Source organism: Trichechus manatus, unplaced genomic scaffold, assembly GCF_000243295.1.
Source record: "Trichechus manatus latirostris isolate Lorelei unplaced genomic scaffold, TriManLat1.0 scaffold00154, whole genome shotgun sequence".
NCBI lineage: Eukaryota > Metazoa > Chordata > Mammalia > Sirenia > Trichechidae > Trichechus > Trichechus manatus.
This window is the reverse complement of record NW_004444090.1, coordinates 4,983,638-5,002,300: the sequence shown is the minus strand read 5'-3', so window position 1 is coordinate 5,002,300 and position 18,663 is coordinate 4,983,638. Positions and strand designations below refer to the sequence as shown.

Below are 18,663 nucleotides of genomic sequence, written 5' to 3'. Positions count from 1 at the left end.
CTAGTTTTAAAGTGATTACTAGAAGAAATCGCACTTCGTCTTCTTGGTCATATATTCTCTTTTTAAATCTCTAACATCAGTGTTAAAAATAATTGTTATTACAGAAGTGAAAGTTATCAAAAAAGTGTGACCATAATCAATACCCTCAGATCTGATTATTTATTCAGAAAAATAACAATTGTAATGTAGAGATGGTATTGGTTTATGGTTAAATATCGATTTTACATAGCAAATGATGATAACCAAAAAAACTGAACCCGTTGCCTTCATGTTGATTCTGACTCATAGTGACCCCATGGGGCAGGGTAGAACTGCCCCATAGGGTTTCCAAGGAGTGGCTGGTGGATTTGAACTGCTCACCTTTTGGTTAGCAGCCGTAGGTCACCGTAGCTCTCAACCACTGTGCCACCAGGGCTCCACAAATGATAATAGGGGTATGAATAACTATTCCTAGAATGAAAACTTCCTTTATAATCTTAATGATTAAAGATAATCTTAATGATAAAGATAAAAATTATAATCTTAATGATTTTATCATTAAGATTGTAAAGCTGTTTTCTTCCTAAGAACTGAAAGGATGTCCACATTGATTAACTTAGTGTATCCGCATTCTGTTACTACAGTGTGGAAGACAGACACATGCTGCTTCCCACAGTTTACAGCATGGGACACTAGGGCACAAGAAGAATATAATGCTTTGTCAGAGATCACCAGATTAATCAGGGCTGGGGCTGGGCTCTTGACCGGGTGGATTCACCCCGTCTCCGGTCCCTCCCCCATCAGACTGTTAACTCTGACAAATAAGACAGGCTTTTTCAAGAATGGAGACTTTGAGTATGCTGTTAATAGTTAGACAGCATGAAGTAACATATATTTTAGAAATATTATCTACTTCCTTTTTAAAAGAGACCATTTATGTTTTGTCACTGTATCATGTATAATGCAACATAAATAAAGCTATACCTGAGTTTCCCATTTGTGAAGAACCTAGCATTACTACACATTAGTGCCAGAGCAGAGAAATGACCCTATTATCTCTATAATGATAATATTTTAATATTGTGCCTCACAGGGGAGCTTGCATCATTAAGAGTGAGTTGTTGTTTTCTTGCAGATGGTTTCTATACGATCTATTAATGTATTAAATCAGAAGGAATTGAACAGTGCTTTCAGGGATGTGGGTGTATGATTTGCAGGTTTCAGTATTCACCTTTACCTGAAACATCATGAAAATATGTGTTTCCATGTATTCATAGGTGTGCACACACACGCATGCATACTTTCCCACCTGCATTTCTTTGTACATACCTTTTCTTTCTACATGGCATGCCCTTCTTTATACTCTTGTGTCAAGTACGTCCTTATCCTCTAAGACCCATGTCAGTGTTATTCTTCCTTCATGAAGCCTCCTCAGTCTTTATAACCAAAGTTGTTATTTCCCTCTGTGTTCCTAGGGCAGATTGTTCCCAGTGCTATAGCATGTTTTTATTTGTTTGGTGAAAATCTGTTTCCATTGTTATAGCTCCCTGTTGAGTGTGTGCTTATCAAGGGCAAGGACTGCCTTTTTCAACTTCAGATTGCAGCAGTTTGTATGATGTCTGCATATATTAGGTACACAATAAATATTAAGTGTACATATATTATTGTGTATATTTGTATATGCATATGTATATCATACATTGTGTATATATTATTGTCTGTTTTTGTTAACTCTGATTCATGGCAACCTCGTGTGTGTCAGAGTAGAACTGTGCTCCGTAGAGCTTTCAGTGGCTGATTTTTCAGAAGCAGATCACCAGACTCTTCTTCTGAGATACCTCTAGGTGGACGTGAACCTCCAACCTTTTGGTTAGCAGCTGAGGACATTAACACCCTGCCTTATTCCAAGAAGTGTTTAAAATCACTTACAAGCAATATAACAAATTAGAAGAAAATTGGAAGGAAAAAAAGAGACTGAGAAATGGAGCCAGGAGTGACCTATTTTATACCATAAGTCTATAAGCATATATGAATATAAGTGCATTTGCATATATACAAATAACAAAGGAAGTATATATGTGGAAATTTCACAATATACATTTTAAAATCCATTCTGTCTAATTATTTGAACAATTAAAACATTTTTATTTTGACCTTGGAAAGATTTCCTATTTTTCTAAATCATACATTTTCGTCAACATGTTATCTGTTGCTGAAGGATTTCTCTGTGGAATACTCATTAGTGCTAAGATTCAAATACAATCAGCATGTGGTGAAATGGAGTGGTTTCACTTAATCCCACGGCTATGAAAATAGGAATCTGCAAAGTGATTGTATGTGGTGCTTTTCAGCTCCTGAAAATTTGTACCCTAACTCCTGTTAGCTGCTCCTTCAAAAAGCACATAACCATGGGGTAGAAATGTAAGAATGTTAATTTGAAATAACCTTTTCTCAGAATAAATACCTTTTAAATTATTGTGACTAAAAAGTACCTGGGAATTATAGCTTGATTTTCAAGTGATCTCTTTTGTCTAAGTTTAAGTAAGTAAGCAAATTAAAATTGTATTCTTACTCTCCTGCTCACAGGATGAAGAGGTGTGTTTTGTTGTTGTTAATATAATACTCTTCCTGAATCTAATTCTCTGCAGAATATAAATTTGATAGAGAATAAAGCTTTGTTTGCTATGTTGCCTCTTAATTAATTGTTCAAATAATGAAGACTTATTTCTGGGTAATTTATTTAATACAGTGAAATCATTAGTCACTCCCTGGCAGCTTTTCAAAGGAGGCAGGCCAAGATGCCAACCCATTTCTTTTGATGTGCCAGCCCTTAGGGGTGTGTGTTCCAGGGATTTGCTAATCACTAGTTGGCAACTCTTTTACAAGGCAGGAAAGACAGGGCTCTTGAATGGCAGCCCCTGGCTCACAAGTAAGGCGGAGAGTGTGGAGTGGCTTCAAGCCTTCTCTACTTGCATGCAGACTCTTGCTGCCAGGTGACAGAGGGCTTGATGATGGCAGAGAGCTTACAATCAACCTTTGGCATGTTTGCCAGAGGTCGTCAGTGTCTTTCTTGACCCTCACTTTGGTTAACAATTGAGAACTGCTAAATATACTACCCCAGTATAATATGTCTGTTTCCCTGTCTGTTCATCTGGCTGGCCATCCGTCCCTCCCTCCCTCCCTCTGTCCCATCCTTCCTCCTTCCGTGTGTTTAAGCTGGATGGGCTGAAATTAACCTCCCAAAGTGTTGTTTAGAATTGAGGTTGGCATACTTTTTCTGTAAAGGGACAGATAGTAAATACTTTCGACTGCAGGCCATACTCTTTCTGTTGCAACTACTCAATTCTGCTGTTGTAGGCTAAAGTAAATAAATAGACATTATGTAAATGATGGACGTGACTGTGTTCTTATAAGACTTTATTTGCAAAATTTGACCAGCAAGCTGCAGTTTGCCCACCCCTGGTTTAAACAGTGGAAATGTCTTGCCCCACATAGAGCTTGTGTGCTACACAAAAACTTTAAAAAAAGGCTTTTAATGCTTTTCCAACACTGTTTTATGTCTCAGATTTGTTGGTCAGGTTAATACTGGTCATCTGCTTTCAGATTTAACCACAAAGTAGTTTGATAGGTTTTACCATCTTATTTTTCTTCTTTTGTTTAAACATATGGATTATTAAAAAAAAATCCAGCTGTCATTGGAATGGAAATATGCAAAAATACAAGGAATAAAAATTCTCTACCACATTACTGAAAAATAGTACTGTTATATTTGATAGTAAAGGAGCCCTGATGGTGCAGTGGTTAAGCACTCTGCTCCTTACTGAAAGGTCAGTGGTTTGAACCCATTGTACACTCCGCAGGAGAAAAGACCTGACAATCTGCTCCCATAAAGACTGCAACTTAGGAAACCCTATGGGGTAGTTTTACTCTGTCATATAGGGTTGCTATGAGTTGGAATTGACTGAACAGCACACAATGTTTATAAATATGATTTAAAAAAAAAACATTTTGACATAGTAACATTGCCAAGATATATTGCTAAGTTAAAAAAAAAGTAGACTGTAGAAAGATTTTGAACAGTGTGTATGTGATTCAATTTGTTAAAAAAAATTACATATGTCTGTGTATATGTACACTTGCATATTGTAAATATCTGAAAAGAAACTGAATCAGGGTTTTTAGTTTTCAAGCAAATGAAATAAACTATGGCCGGTATAAGCAGAGAAGATTTATTGAGGATAATATATAGCTCACAGGTCACTGTAGTGCCTGAGAATCAGGCTTAGAGCCCATATATCTAGAAGCAATACCCCACATCTCACTGTATAACTGATTCCGAAAGGATACCCCACTGGCTGTCAGCGGACATGGTACTGCAGTCTGCATCAATGATACCACCGAGCCTGCTTACTGGATCTGTCTGTACTGTTACTAGTACTCCAGAATGCTTTTTTGTGTCATTAGCTTCCAACTGAGAGTCTTGTGTGGGTGCATTTGATTGGCAGAGCCCAAGTTTTACGCCCTAGCTACAGGGGAGGCAGGGAATGTGAGTATGTGAAATTCACTTCTGTAATGGATGAAGGGCCCTGCTTCATATAGTAGGGAATTTACCAAATGTAGAAAGAAGATTTAGAAGCTTGGACACTAGAACGAATGAGAGCTGTTCACTACAGACACCTGGAAATTGTTAGCCTTCCTTACTTCTTTGCAGTGGAGTTGGAAGGGCTGCCTGGGGAGCAGAAGGGGCCTTTTAGTTTTATTTTACTCATCTGCACTATTTGAATTAAAAAAACAGAAACTGTATATAACAATGATAATAAAAAGACCATAGGGGAAAATGAACAAACGAGAACAACAATTTTCCCCAGCACTTCCACTGTTAACCTGCTCTCACATAAGTATTCAAGGAGGCTTCCCAGCATAGCCGGGCAATTTCATCAGTTTTCTGCTCGTATATATTTATTTTTTAATTCATCTTATAATTTGTATGTACTTGGAGCCCTGGTGGTACAGTGGTTAAGAGCTCGGCTGCTAACCAAAGGTCGGCAGTTTGAATCCACCAGCTGCTCCTTGGAAACTCTGTGGGGCAGTTCTACTCTGTCCTATAGGGTTGCTATGAGTAAGAATCAACTCAGTGGCAACGGGCTTGGTTTTGATTTTTGATTTGGTTGCTCAGAGAAATTGTGAAGTGATTTTCTCTGGGATACCAGTTGTTTATTCTTCCTTTTGACTTGGTGGAGCTGATTCAGTTTTATCTCTTTGAGTATTCAGCTTTGAATACTCTACAGTATTTGGCTTTGAAAATTAAGATGTTGTCAGCTGCTGTGGTTGATAGAAGTGTTCGTAGATACAAGGTGCAAAAATAAAATGTACTTAAAAATTTGGCCCTACTATGTGTTTTTTTCTGCCCCTCCCCCACTATAAATTTACTTCATATAAGAAAACTTGTCTGAGACCTTAATTCATTCCAATAAAATTTTAGCAGATATATTTAAAATTAAAAAATATATATTGTAATTTTTAGAACAACTTTTGATTTACAGAAAAATTGTGAAGATAGTACAGAGAGTTCCCATATACCTTGTACCCATTTTCCTCTATGCTTAATATCTTTGTATGGTATATTTGCTATAATGAACCAATATTTTCTCAGTTTTTACTTAAGTCCTTTTTCTGTTCCAGGATAGCTAATATATTTTATACTTTTATATTATTCTTGTTTATCTGTGTAGTAATGTCATGGAACCATATAACAAATGCTATTTCTGCTATAAATAACTTAGGAAATTTGAGTGAAGAATAAATAAAGTTTTGCCACAATGAGGTTCTAATTTTATTTTTTTGACTGTGCTTTAGGTTCAAGTTGACAGAGTAAATTAGTTTCTCATTCAATAATGTATACAAAAGTCATTTTATGACATTGGATATAATTCCCGTGATGTGTCGACACTCTCCCCTTCTCAGTCCCGGCCTCCCTGTTTCCATTCGTCCAATTTTCCTGTCCCTTCTTGCCTTCTCCTCTTTGCTTTTGGGCAGGTGTAGCCCATTTGGTCTGTATACTTGATTGAACTAAGAAGCACCTTCCTCACATGTGTTAGTATTTGTTTTATATACCTGTCTAATCTTTGGCTGAAGAGTGAACTTCAGGGGTGACTTCATTTCTTAGTGAAACAGTGTCCTGGAGCTTGGGGGTTCCTCCAGTCTTAGTCAGACCAGTAAGTCTGGTCTTTTTTTTTGGGTGTGTGAATTTGAGTTTTGTTCTGTGTTTTTCTCCCGCTCTGCCCAGGAACCTCTATTGTGATCCCTGTCAGAGCGGTTAGTGGTAGTAGCTGGGTATCATCTAGTTGTTCTAGGTGCAGAATGGTGGAGGTTGTGGTACTTGTGGTCCGTTAGTCCTTTGGGCTAATATTTTTCTTGTTTCTTTGGTTTTCTTCATTCTCCTTTGCTCCAGATGGAATGGGACTGATAGATGGCCACTCACAAGTTTTTAAGACCCCAGACTCACCAAAGTAGTATGTAGAACATTTTCTTTATGAACTATGTTATGCCAGTTGACCTAGATGTCCCCCAGGGCCACGGTCTCCAGCCTCAGCCCCAGTAACTCGGTCCCTCAAGGTGTTTGGAAGTGTCTGTGAAGCTTCTATGACTTTGCCTTGGTCAAGTTTTGCTGACTTCCCGTTACTGTGTGCTGGCTTTCCCTTCACTAAAGTTAACACTTATCTACTATCTAGTTACAGACTTCCCTTCCTTACCCCTCCCCTGCCTTATAACCATCAAAGATGGTTTCTTTCAGTGTGTAAAACTTTTCCTGAGTTTTTGTAATAGTGATCTCACACAATATTTGTCCTTTTGTGATTGACTTATTTCACTCAACATAATGCTCTCCAGATTCATCCATGTTGTGAGATGTTTTGCAGATTCACCATTATTATTCAATATTATTCATTATTATTTATAGTTGCGTAATTTTCCCCTGCGTGTTAATGTACCATAATTTGTTCATCTGTTCATCTGTTGATGGGTCTTATTTTTTTATGCACAAATGTCGCAGGAGGAAAAATAATTAACCTTTCATTTTTCTTCCTGTTATGTATTCAGTGCAACAGGTGCCTGTAGAACCATACTACATCCCACTGTCCCAGGCTGAAGTCATACAGGAAGGGAGTGATGTGACTCTAGTTGCCTGGGGTACTCAGGTCAGTAACACTTGTCCAAACTGTTAATGCCCATGTCGTACTTGGAAGCTCTCATTTTAAATCATGATACTATGAAGAATCGAAAATAATGTTTTCTTTATATTTCAAATTAAGTCTGTTTATCTTTGGTGCTACATCTATATCTGGTACTGTTTTCTGACTTAAGGGGAGGTGCTTATTCAGTCATATTAAAGTATATAGGCATATGGTGAAGTCCTTAAAAATATGTTGAGTGTTTACAAAAATGTATTACACTTTCTTTTGAAGCACATATTATATATCCTCAATTCTTGTTGCTGCTTTTTCATCTCATCTCCTGCCATCTCTCATGATGACTTTGCTGGCCTTGTGGACCCATCCAGTGTACTAGCTTCAGAATTCCATACCTTTCTCTTTTCCAGTGAACTTCCCCACTGATCAGCTTTCCCCCAGGCTTGTTGTCACATTGCTCTACCTCCAAACTCTTAAGCTCAGAACTCTTATTCTCTGGCCATAGTCTTTTACACTTCTACCTCAACTTCTTTTGAAGAAATAGCGGGCTTTTCTTTTTTCTATGTAAAGGAAATACTTATTTTAGAAAATTAAGTACAGCATAGTATAAAGAAGGTAATGAAAGTCGTTTGCCATACCACAAGCACCTAGTCTCTTTTCCAGTTTATCTTTGACTTGGAGAACTATGGTCCTCATGGTTTCTAACCTCCAATGGGATAATTACGCTGGTTGGCAAGCCCCATTTCATTGATAGTGCCCAAATGGTTGTTGCAAACTTCTTCTTTTCTCCTTAAGTCCTCTTTTTTATCCACATCCCTGTCATCCTTAGCGTGTGCCCTCGTTTCTTTTTTTTTTTAATAAGGAAATTAGAGTGTATTAGATACTAATTCTCATAATCTGCTTTCCCTTCACACTTATCACTTCTTCTGCCAATCCTTTTCCCCTTCCCTTTTGTCTTTGAAGAAGAGGTGTCTGGTTTTCATAACTGACCTCTTCAAATCTGTTTTGAATTGCATCCCATTTTACCTTCTTCAGCACTATAATCCATCAACTAGTCCTTCTCTGTCCTGCATCTTCAGTTTCTCTTTTCCATGTTCTTTTTCTTAAAAAGGTATGTATCTCTTCACCCTCTAAAATATATCTTTTCTCCTCCCTACTTTTCCCTTAAATACTAGTGTATTTTCCTTCTTTCTTTTATCACTGAATTTGAATTAGTTTTTACTGCCTGTTTTTAGTTCCTTAATTTCTTTATGTTCTAGTAGTTCTGCTCTCACTAATTTACTAAAACTGTTTCTGCTGACATCATTAATTTTCTAATTGTTAAATCGAGCCTTTATCTTGTATCTCTGTGGAATATGATACTGGCCACACTTTCTATGAAACCCCTTTTTTCTTTAGCTTCTGGAATATGCTGTCTCTTGATTTTCTTTCTCTTCAGCTATTTTTTTCTTTCTTTTTTTTAGTAAGCTGCTGTTTCTCTGTTTTCTCCTTAAATGTTGATGATCTACAGGGTTCTATGATTGCTGCCCCTTTCTACATGCTTTCTCTAGAAACTCTGTCTACTCCTGTGGCTTTATTTATTTATGCTGATATCTTTAGAATCGCTATTTGTAGCATGACTGCTCTCCCCTTTTCTAAGTCTATGTTTCCAACTGTTTTTTAGACCTCTATATTTGGTTATTTGGTAGAATATTGGATTTAACCTGTCAAACAAATTTATTAGTCCTCTACACAGATCAATTCCTCTGACTTTAAATACCTTCTCTATTAATGATGTCAGAATTCTGTTAGTTTTCCAGGCCTGAACCCATGTTGTCATTCTTTGCATATTTATTTCCCTCATTTCAGGTTCATGTGATCCGAGAGGTGGCTTCCATGGCACAGGAAAAACTTGGAGTGTCTTGTGAAGTAATTGATCTGAGGACTATAATACCTTGGGATGTGGATACGGTTTGCAAGGTATGAATACAGGTAGTCCCTGGCTTACAACGGGCTCCGCTCCCACGACTTCGTTGTAAATTTTTTCTTTTTAGTTTTCATTGTTATTGCCTTTTATTATTAGTATGTTTATAAATCCAATCTTTATTTGTCTTTGGGGGTTGGAAACATTACACGTAAACTTACAGACATATTTTAATATGTACATATATTAAAAAATACACAAATCATAAAAATTTACTTGGAGGATGAAGGAGAGTTGGATGATGTTGGCATTTTGTCAGCTGCAGTAATAACTCCACTTGAGGAAGGTTCTGGATCATCTGGATTATCCCTGAGAATGAGAATGGCGTTTCTAGTTAGAAAATTAGTAGAGTTGTCTGTATGGTCCTTTTCTTTTTCTCTTCATATATTTCGTGGTAACATCTCACTGCTTCCCAAATCTGTATATCAACTTTAACAAAGTGATCGATGTCTGGGTCCATGTTTTCAAGCAACTAAATCCTCTCATTTAGTTTAGAAAAAACTTCAGCTAATCTTTTCACTGTAAAATTTTTTGATAACTTCTCTCCTTCTTCCTCATTATCTCTTTCTTCAGCATTTCTTTCCTCTGCTATTCAACAGTGTTTTGAACAGTAAATCATAAAATTGAACGTCTGTGAGTGAACTTCTGAGAATGATAACATCAGCAAATTATGCGCTGCAACACTGTAGGTAGAACATATTATGATAAGATATACAAAAACAAAAACAGACAGTTGTAAGTGTAATTCATCATAACTCTACTACATCGTAAGTTGGGGACTACCTGTATAATGTATTTTGTGATTGATAAAATATCATTTCCTCAATATCTTGGACCATATTTGTTGAATATTTGCAAAGAATTGTTTTGAAATGTGAGCTTCATGAGCATTTTCAACTTATTTGAAATTTTTAAATTGGCAGTGTGAAAAGAGTGTGTGCTGTGTAGTCAGCCTGATGCTCAGGAAACGAAATACTTTAGGGTTTCTTTTGTCTTCCATAGTTCTCTTTGTTTAAAATATTATAAAACTATGTCCTTCATGCAGCCAACTCGGGTTGAGTTTTGTGAATAATGGAGTAGAGCAGAGAAGGAAGCATATCAGGGATATTTAGGATACCTGTGACTTTGACTTCTTATTGGTTATGGTCTGATAAGCTGGGTTTAATTTAGTCAGGTAAATGGTGTGGCTGAATTTTCATTTGTTTTCTCTCCAGAAGAGATGGGGATGGATTATTCTTAAAAAATAACTCTTTGTATTGCCATAATTCTGTGGATCTCAGTTTGAATGTCATGTTGTGTGATTCTGGCTGCTGATTTACAGTTTTCTATCTAAGTAGTCTCTTGAGCTTTGAGCTTCAGCCTGATTAGATTGATATTGTTCTTATTATGAATAGGATTCACATAGTATCCTTTCAAGAATATAATTTAGTTCTCATTTACTTGTCTACAACTGATATCCTTTATGTTAATGTCTAGATAAGTTAAAGTCCGTCTATTCCCATATTAGTATTAGGAAGATTAAGCTATTTCTTTGTTAAGTTTAGGTAACATTTACATGTATTATGCTTTTTTCTTTATTTGCTGCAATAGCAAATGTGTCCCAAGACCTGGGATCTTTTACATTTACTGTTTTTTAGAGCCTTGGCATTCTCATAGCTTTCACAGGCTGTTTCTTAGGTGTGTTACATTAAAATAACCTGCAGATACCACTGCTATGAAAGTGTAGCATGAGGTGTTTTTAGGTGAAGAGTGTTTTATAATTTAGTACAAGATTTAAGATTTGTTGTAGTAAATGTTTCTGCAGACTCACTTGACACTTGACACGGTTACAAGTTATTTCAACAATATTCGTAGCCTTTATATTTGTACTTGCCATAATTAAGAGCAGTTTTTCAGATTAAGTTCTTTGTTAACTGCATGGAAATAATAATTTAATGCTTTTTGCTGGCATTATCAAATCAAGTCAGACACAGAGTTTTCTTTCAAATAGCAAAATGTTCCTAATTATGGTTAAAGTGGAGCAGATAGTGTTTATACCAGAGCTGGCTTCTTGTTTGCAATAACTATCCTGCGTTTATCCTGAGGTTTGTATTTTTAGTGTGAAAAGTGCTTCTGCATGGGGATGTGATGTTTTGTCATAGGGAGGTGGGGGTTATTAATAGATTATCGGGCAAGGACTTTTAGAACTCAATTTACTTATTTATATGCCTTCTACATCTAAAAAGGAGTTGTAGCAGTTTACAGTAAAAAAAAAATGTAATAATACCTTAAATCAGTAATTGTGAAAGCACAGAAAGGAGAGATAGAAGAAGAAAGAAGGAGACATTTTAAATTTATTTATCTCTCTCTGTCTGTCTGTCTGTCTATCTCTCTCTCTCTCTATTTGTGGAGTCCTCTTTTATTAAATCTACTGGTTGCATCTTTTTATGATCCTGGAATGTAGATCCAGTTTCCGCAGGGCTCTTTCCTTCTGAGAAAGATGAAAGAGGAGACTAGAAACCTCCACTAATGAGAAAGTGATGCATCAAACGTGACTAGGTAGCACCATTATTTTGGTTTTCTGTTGGGATGCTTTCATCATGTTATTTTTCTAGATGATGACCTTCTAGCTGGGACGGTGAAAGCCAGCTTGTCATTTCTTGATTACTCTGCATCTATTTGTGACTCTCTTCATTGCTGATCATGGTACATCTTCTGTTTTTCTTCATGAAGCAAAAGAGAACTAATTGGACACTTAGCTTTGTTATGGAGCGCTGTCGGCTAGTAAGAGCTACGGCAGCTAACCGAAAGGTCAGCAGTTTGAATCCACCAGCTGCTCCTTGGAAACCCTATGGGGCGGTTCTACTCTGTCCTGTAGGGTTGCCATCAGTCAGAATCAACTTGACAGCAACAAGTTTGGGTTTAGAATAGCATCAAAAATTTTTCTAGGGAAAATTTAATGATAGCTGTATAAGAACTTTACAAAGAAAATCATAAAATGTTATTCAGAGAAATTAATTGAAGGAGACTCAAATAAATTGAAGCATATACAGTGTTAATCGATTTTAAGATCAAGAATAGCCAAGACAATCTTGAAAAAGAACAAAGCTGGAGGGATTAATTAACAATATCAAGACCTGCTTTAAAACTGTAGTGATTAAGACATTGTTGTATTGGTATAAGGATAGACAAGTAGACCAATGGAACTGATTAGAGTCCAGAAACAGACCCACTGGTCATCTGATTCAGGACAAAGGTGACATTGCAATTCATAGAGGAAGGGCGGTCTTTTCAATAAATCATGCTTGTTCCATTGAGTATCCATGTGGAAAATAATGTGTCTCAACTCTTACTACACAAAAGCCAATTCCAGATGGATTGCAGATCTAATTGTGAAAGGAAAAACTATATAGCACCTGGGAGCGAGCATAGGTGAATCTGTGCAGGCAAACGCTTCTGAAATACAATAGCAACAACAATAAAACTTATTATAGAGAAAGACTGATAAAACTGGACTTCATTAAAATTAAGAAGATGTATTCATCAAAAGGCACCAGTAAGACTGTAAATAGACAACCCACAGATTTGGAGAAGCAACTCATAGCCAGACATATAAAGTACTTTTATAATGAAAAAGAAAAAGGCAGACATCCCAATAGAAAAATAGGCAAAGGTCAGGCACTTCACAAAGGAAAATCTCCAAATGGCTAATAAACTTATTTCTTTAGTTATCAGGAAATGCAGATTAAAACCACACTGCAGTACCGCTAAAGACACACCATTCTGGCTAAGATGAAAAATACCCCAAATACCAAGTGTTGGCAAGGCTGTGGAACAACCCAAACTCTCATATAATAATGTTGTGAATGTAAATTGGTACATCACTTTTGGAAAGTGGTTTGGCAGTATCTGCCTGAATCCTATGACCCAGAAATTCCACTGCAAGGGTATATGCAACTGAAATGCACAAAAGATAAGTACAAAAATGTTCATAGGAACACTATGTGTAATAGCCTCAATCTGTAGACTACCTAAGTGCCTGTCAACTGGAGAATGGATAAATAATTAGTAAATAGAATATTAAGTTGCAATGAGGATGAAGGAAATAAAAAAAAATAATATTTTACTGTGTTTTCTAGAAGGTTTACACAATAGTTTGTGTTCCCATGCAACATTTTCTACACAAGTTGTTCAGTGATGTTGGTTACATTCTTCACAATGCATGAACATTCTCATAGTTTCCCTTCAGGTTGTTCTATTTCCATTGATCTGGTTTCCCTGCTCCCTTGCATTCTCATCTTTGTTTTAAAGTAATTGTTGACCATTTAATCTCATGTAGGTGATTTTTTAAAGGAAGGACACAGTGATATTCATGATTTTTTGAGCCAACTTGTTATTTAGCCACAAGGTGACCTCACAGGTTAGTTTTGGTCCAAGATTTGGAGAGTATCTCAGGGCAATTGTCTGGGGGTCCTCCAGTGGAGTAGGTCTTTATTTATTTATTTATTTATTTTTAAAGAATATGAGGTTCTGTCCTACATTATTTCTCCCATTCTGTCAGGGCCCATCTTTGTGGCTCTGATTAGAACTGTCTTTAGTGGTAGCTGGGTACCATCTAGTTCTCCTGGTCTAAGGGTAGATGAGGCCACGGGAAATAAAAATTTAATGGAACATTGAGTATTCATCTCGCAAACATAACTTGACTTAAAAAAGCCAGACTCAAATGAATACATACTATGTGATTCCATTTATATAAAATTTAAAAATAGATAAAACAAAGCTATGGTGTTAGAATCAGGTCAGTGATTACCATCAGGGCAGTTAGTAATTGGAAGGGAGTGTGGGGGGTGGGGGAGTTCACTTTTGAGTTGCTGGTAATGGTTTCTTGTTCTGGGTGCTGGTTACATAAGTTCAGTTTTTGAAAATCAGTTGAACTGAACACTTATGATACGTGCAGTTTTATATATATATGTTATAAAACCAAACTTGTGGCCATCGAGTCAATTCTGACTAATAGCGACCCTGCAGGACTAGTGACTGGTAGGTTCAAACTAACTTTTTTCGTTAGTAGCTGAGCTCTTAACCACTGTACCACCAGGGCTCCATATATGTTATACTTAAAGAAAAAAAAAAAAAAATTAGAAGAAGCACTCTCCTCCCGTTGATTAGTTTCCTTTACTTCAGCTTGTACTGGGCCTTTTTATGGACTCAGGAAGAACCTTGGTGTTTTAGCCAGGAGAAGTTTCTTTTGCCATTCAACCCTGTCCACACCCTTTGTTCATTTTCTCCTTATAAGCCAGCTCAGCTGTCACACTGATGTAAAACAGCAGCTCATAAGTAGAACTGTTCTCTCGCAAGCCTTCCCAGGAGTAAGAACAGTGGTTAAGTGTTAGGGGCTTTAATGGACTTTCCTGCTGAGATACAGACCACATTCAAAATGAGTTAAAAAGTGAGCTGCAGTGTTAACAAAGCAGTGGCTGAGCAGAATGCTGTCAGCCCTTGAAGTACTGTCAAACTTGAAAGAAAAATTTTTCTTAAATGAGTAGAAATTCAGAGAAGCTGCCTATGGAAAATAAGAGTTTAACTTTTGACAGGCTTTGAAAGAAACTCAAAATTTCAAGAATCATGTTCTTATTTAACTTACGCAGAATCAACTACATGCACACTGCAAAAAATAAAAATAAAAAAGATGAGGTGTTGGTGATTTCCATGTGTTTATAGAGAAGAAAAAATTGATGATTATAATTCTGACACCCTTTCACTTGAATTGAAGATGAAATTATGTTAATTACTGAAATAAATATGGGTTGCTGCTACACCTTTACTAGCCGAAAGGTTGGCAATTTGAACCTACCCAGTGGTGCCTGGGAAGACAGGCCTGGCTATCTACTCTTTAAACATTACAGCCTTGAAAACCTTATGGAGCAGTTCTACTTTGCACACAGGGTGTCATCATGAGTTGGAATCGAGTCAACAGCAGTTAGCAACAACATTACACCTTGGAGTCTTGATTTTCTTTCATGCCCTGCCTCGTGACATTCAATCCAAAATCAGATCTTGTTGGCTTTACCTACACAATATAGCCAAAATCTTACCACCACCTCTATTGCTATTACCCTTGACCCTGGTCCAAACCACTAGCATTTCTCATCTGCGTTTTGGCTGTAGCTTCCAAACTACTGTTTCTGCTTCTGACCTTGCCTTACCTTTGGCAGAGCTGAACCTTTAAAACGTGAGTTAGATCATTTCCCTTCTATTTTCAAAGGCCTCATTGGTTTTCCATTAAACTTAGTGGAAAAATCAATTTCCTTACCAAGGCCTACACCTGATCTGACTACATTCCACATCCCACTGGCCCAGGTACCCTTTCAGAAATACTCTGTCCCCAAGCACCCCATAGTTCACTCTCATTCCGTGAGGCCATTACTCAAATATAGTTTTCTCATTAAGGCTTTCCCTGACCGGTTTATTTAGTTTTGAACCCCACCCCTCCTACAAAGACTCCCTTTAACATTTTTTTCTTTTCTTTTTCTCCATAGCAATTAGCACAATATAATGTATTATGTAATTTTATTATTTATGTTGTTGATCTTTTTTCCCCTATTAGAAGGTAAGATCTGTGATGGCAGGGGTTTTCATCTGTTGGTTCACTGCTGAATTCTCAGTACCTGAAATAATTCCTAGAACAGGATTGGTGCTTAATAAATACTTGCTGAATAATTACTACGAATATCGGCAAGAGAAAGGTTGACAATGTCCTATGAAAATTGTGATAATCTTGAACTGTTTTGAATTTAGTGCTTTTTCTTATCTTTTTTTTTTTGAGTTTGATTCACTTTAATACTTGTCTTAGTCATCTAGTGCTGCTATAACAGAAATACCACAAGTGGATGGCTTTAACAGAGAGAAATTTATTCTCTCACAGTCCAGTAGGCTAGAAATCTGAATTCAGGGTGCTGGCTCCAGGGGAAGGCTTTCTCTGTCTCTCAGCTCTGGAGGAAGGTAGTTGTGATGCATCAGTCTTCCCTTGGTCTGGGAGCATCTCAGCGCAGGAACCTCAGGTCCAAAGGATGCATGCTGCTCCTGGCACTGTTTTCTTGGTGGTATGAGGTCCCCCGGTGCTTTTTCCTATTGTTGGTGCTTATACAGACTTTAAAAAGTAACTCTAGAATATTGCTTTATGAATAAATCCACTAGTTTATTCTAAATAAAACATTTATTTAAATGTTTCCCTTTGACCTTGTGCTTTGTTTTCTTTTTATTGTTGTGCTTTAAGTGAAAGTTTACCATTCAAGTTAGTCTCTCACATAAAAATTTATACATAGATTGTTTTGTGACCCTACTTGCTCTCCCTATACTGTGACAGCACACTCCTCCTTTCCACTCCAGATTAGCTATGTACATTCAACCACCTCCTGACCCTCTCTGCCTTCTCAGCTCGCCTCCAGATGAGAGGTGCTCATTTAATCTCATGTATCTACTTGAGCTAAGAAGCACACTCTTCACGAGTATCATTTTATGTCCCATAGTCCAGTCTAATCTTTGTCTGAAGAGTTGGCCTCGGGATTGGTTTTAATTTTGGGCTAACAAGAGTCTGGGGGCCATGTCTTCCAGGGTCCCTCCAGTCTCAATCAAACCATTAAGTCTGGACTTTTTACTAGAATTTGAGTTCTGCACCCCACTTTTCTCCTGCTCCATCCCAGACTCTCTCTTGTGTTCCCTGTCAGGGCGGTCATTGTGGTAGCTGGGTGCCATATAGTTCTGGTCTCAGGCTGATGAAGTCTCTGGTTGATGTGGCCCTTTCTGTCTCCTGGGCTAATACTTTCCTTGTGTCCATGGTGTTCTTCATTCTCCTTTCCTCCAGGTGGGTTGTGACCAATTGATGCATCTTAGATGGCTGCTTGCAAGCTTTTAAGACCCCAGACGCTGCTCACAAAAGTGGGATGCAGAACATTTTCTTAAAAAAACTTTGCTATGCCGATTGACCTAGGTGTCCCCTGAAAGCATGGTCCCCAAACCCCCACCCCTGCTACTCTGTCCCTCGAAGTGTTTGGTTGTATTCAGGAAATTTCTTAGCCTTGGTTTAGTCCAGTTGTGCTGACTTCCTCTGTAGTGTGTGCTGTCCTTCCCTTCACCTAAGGTAATTCTTGTCTACTTTCTAGTTAGTGAATACCCCTCTTGCTCCCTCCCCACCCTCATAACCATCAGAGAATGTTTTCTTCTGTGTTTAAACCTTTTCTTGGGTTTTTGTAATAGTGATCTTATACAGTATTTGTCCTTTTGTGACTGACTGAGTTCACTCAGCATAATACCTTCCAGATTCCTCCATGTTATGCTTCACAGCTTCATCATTGTTCTTTATTGTTATGTAGTATTCCATTGTGTGAATATACCATAATTTGTTTACCCATTTGTCTGTTGATGGGCATCTAGGTTGTTTCCATCTTTTTGCTATTGTGAACACTGCTGCAATGAACATGGGTGTGTATATGTCTATTTATGTGATAGCTCTTAATTTTCTAGGGTATATTCGAAGGAGCGGGATAGCTGGATCATATGGTACTTCTATTTCTAGCTTTTAAGGAAGTGCCAAATCGCTTTCCATAGTGGTCGTACCATTTTACATTCCCACCAACATTGTATAAGTGTTCCAGTCTCTCCACAACCTCTCCAACATTTATTATTTTGTATTTTTTGGATTAATGCTAGCCTTGTTGGGGTGAAATGGTATCTCATTGTAGTTTTGATTTGCATTTCTCTACTGGCCAATGATTGTGAGCATTTCCTCATGTGTCTGTTAGCCGCCTGAATGTCTTCTTTGGTGAAGTGCTTGTTGATATCCTTTGCCCATTTTTCAATTGGGTTGTTTGTCCTTCAGTTGTTGTTGTTTTACAGTATCTTGTAGATTTTAGAGATTAGACGCTGATCGGATTTGTCGTAGCCAAAAAATCTTCCCCACTCTGTAGGTTGTCTTTTTACTCTTGATAAAGTCTTTTGATGAGCGTGTTTGATTTTTAGGAGCTCCCAATTATCTAGTTTCTCTTCTGGTGTTTGTGCATTATTACTTATGGTTTGTATTGGGTTTATGCCATGTATTAGGGCTCCCAGTGTTGTACCTATTTTTTTTCCACGATCTTTATTGCTTTAGATTTTATATTTATGTCTTTGATCCATTTTGAGTTAGTTTTTGTGCCTGGTGTGAGGTATGGGTCTTGTTTCAGTTTTTTGCAGATGGATATCCAGTTATGCCAGCATCATTTGTTAGAGACTGTCTTTTCCCTAATTAATGGATTTTGGGACTTTGTCAAATATCAGCTGCTTGTAGGTGGATGAATTTATGACTGGATTCTCAATTCTGTTCCGTTGGTCTATGTATCTGTTGTTGTACCAGTACCAGGCTATTTTGACTACCGTGGTGGTATAATAGGTTCTAAAATCAGGTAGTGTGAGGCCTTCCACTTTGTTCTTCTTCTTGAGTAATGCTTTACTTATTTGGGGCCTCTTCCCTTTCCATATGAAGTTGGTGATTTGTTTCTCCATCTCATTGAAAAATGC

The 18,663-nt window shown here is 37.4% G+C and overlaps 1 protein-coding gene across 2 annotated transcripts in view; it reads left to right on the top strand.

Moving 5' to 3' along the window:
• Positions 1 to 18,663, top strand: part of BCKDHB (branched chain keto acid dehydrogenase E1 subunit beta) — a 273,664-nt gene that overhangs the window by 90,398 nt on the left and 164,603 nt on the right. For both annotated transcript variants that reach the window (XM_004386058.3, XM_023740397.1), the window contains exons 7-8: positions 7,078 to 7,175; positions 9,015 to 9,125. In XM_004386058.3, coding sequence (XP_004386115.1) covers positions 7,078 to 7,175; positions 9,015 to 9,125 — 209 coding nt within the window. The remainder of the gene's footprint in view (positions 1 to 7,077; positions 7,176 to 9,014; positions 9,126 to 18,663) is intronic.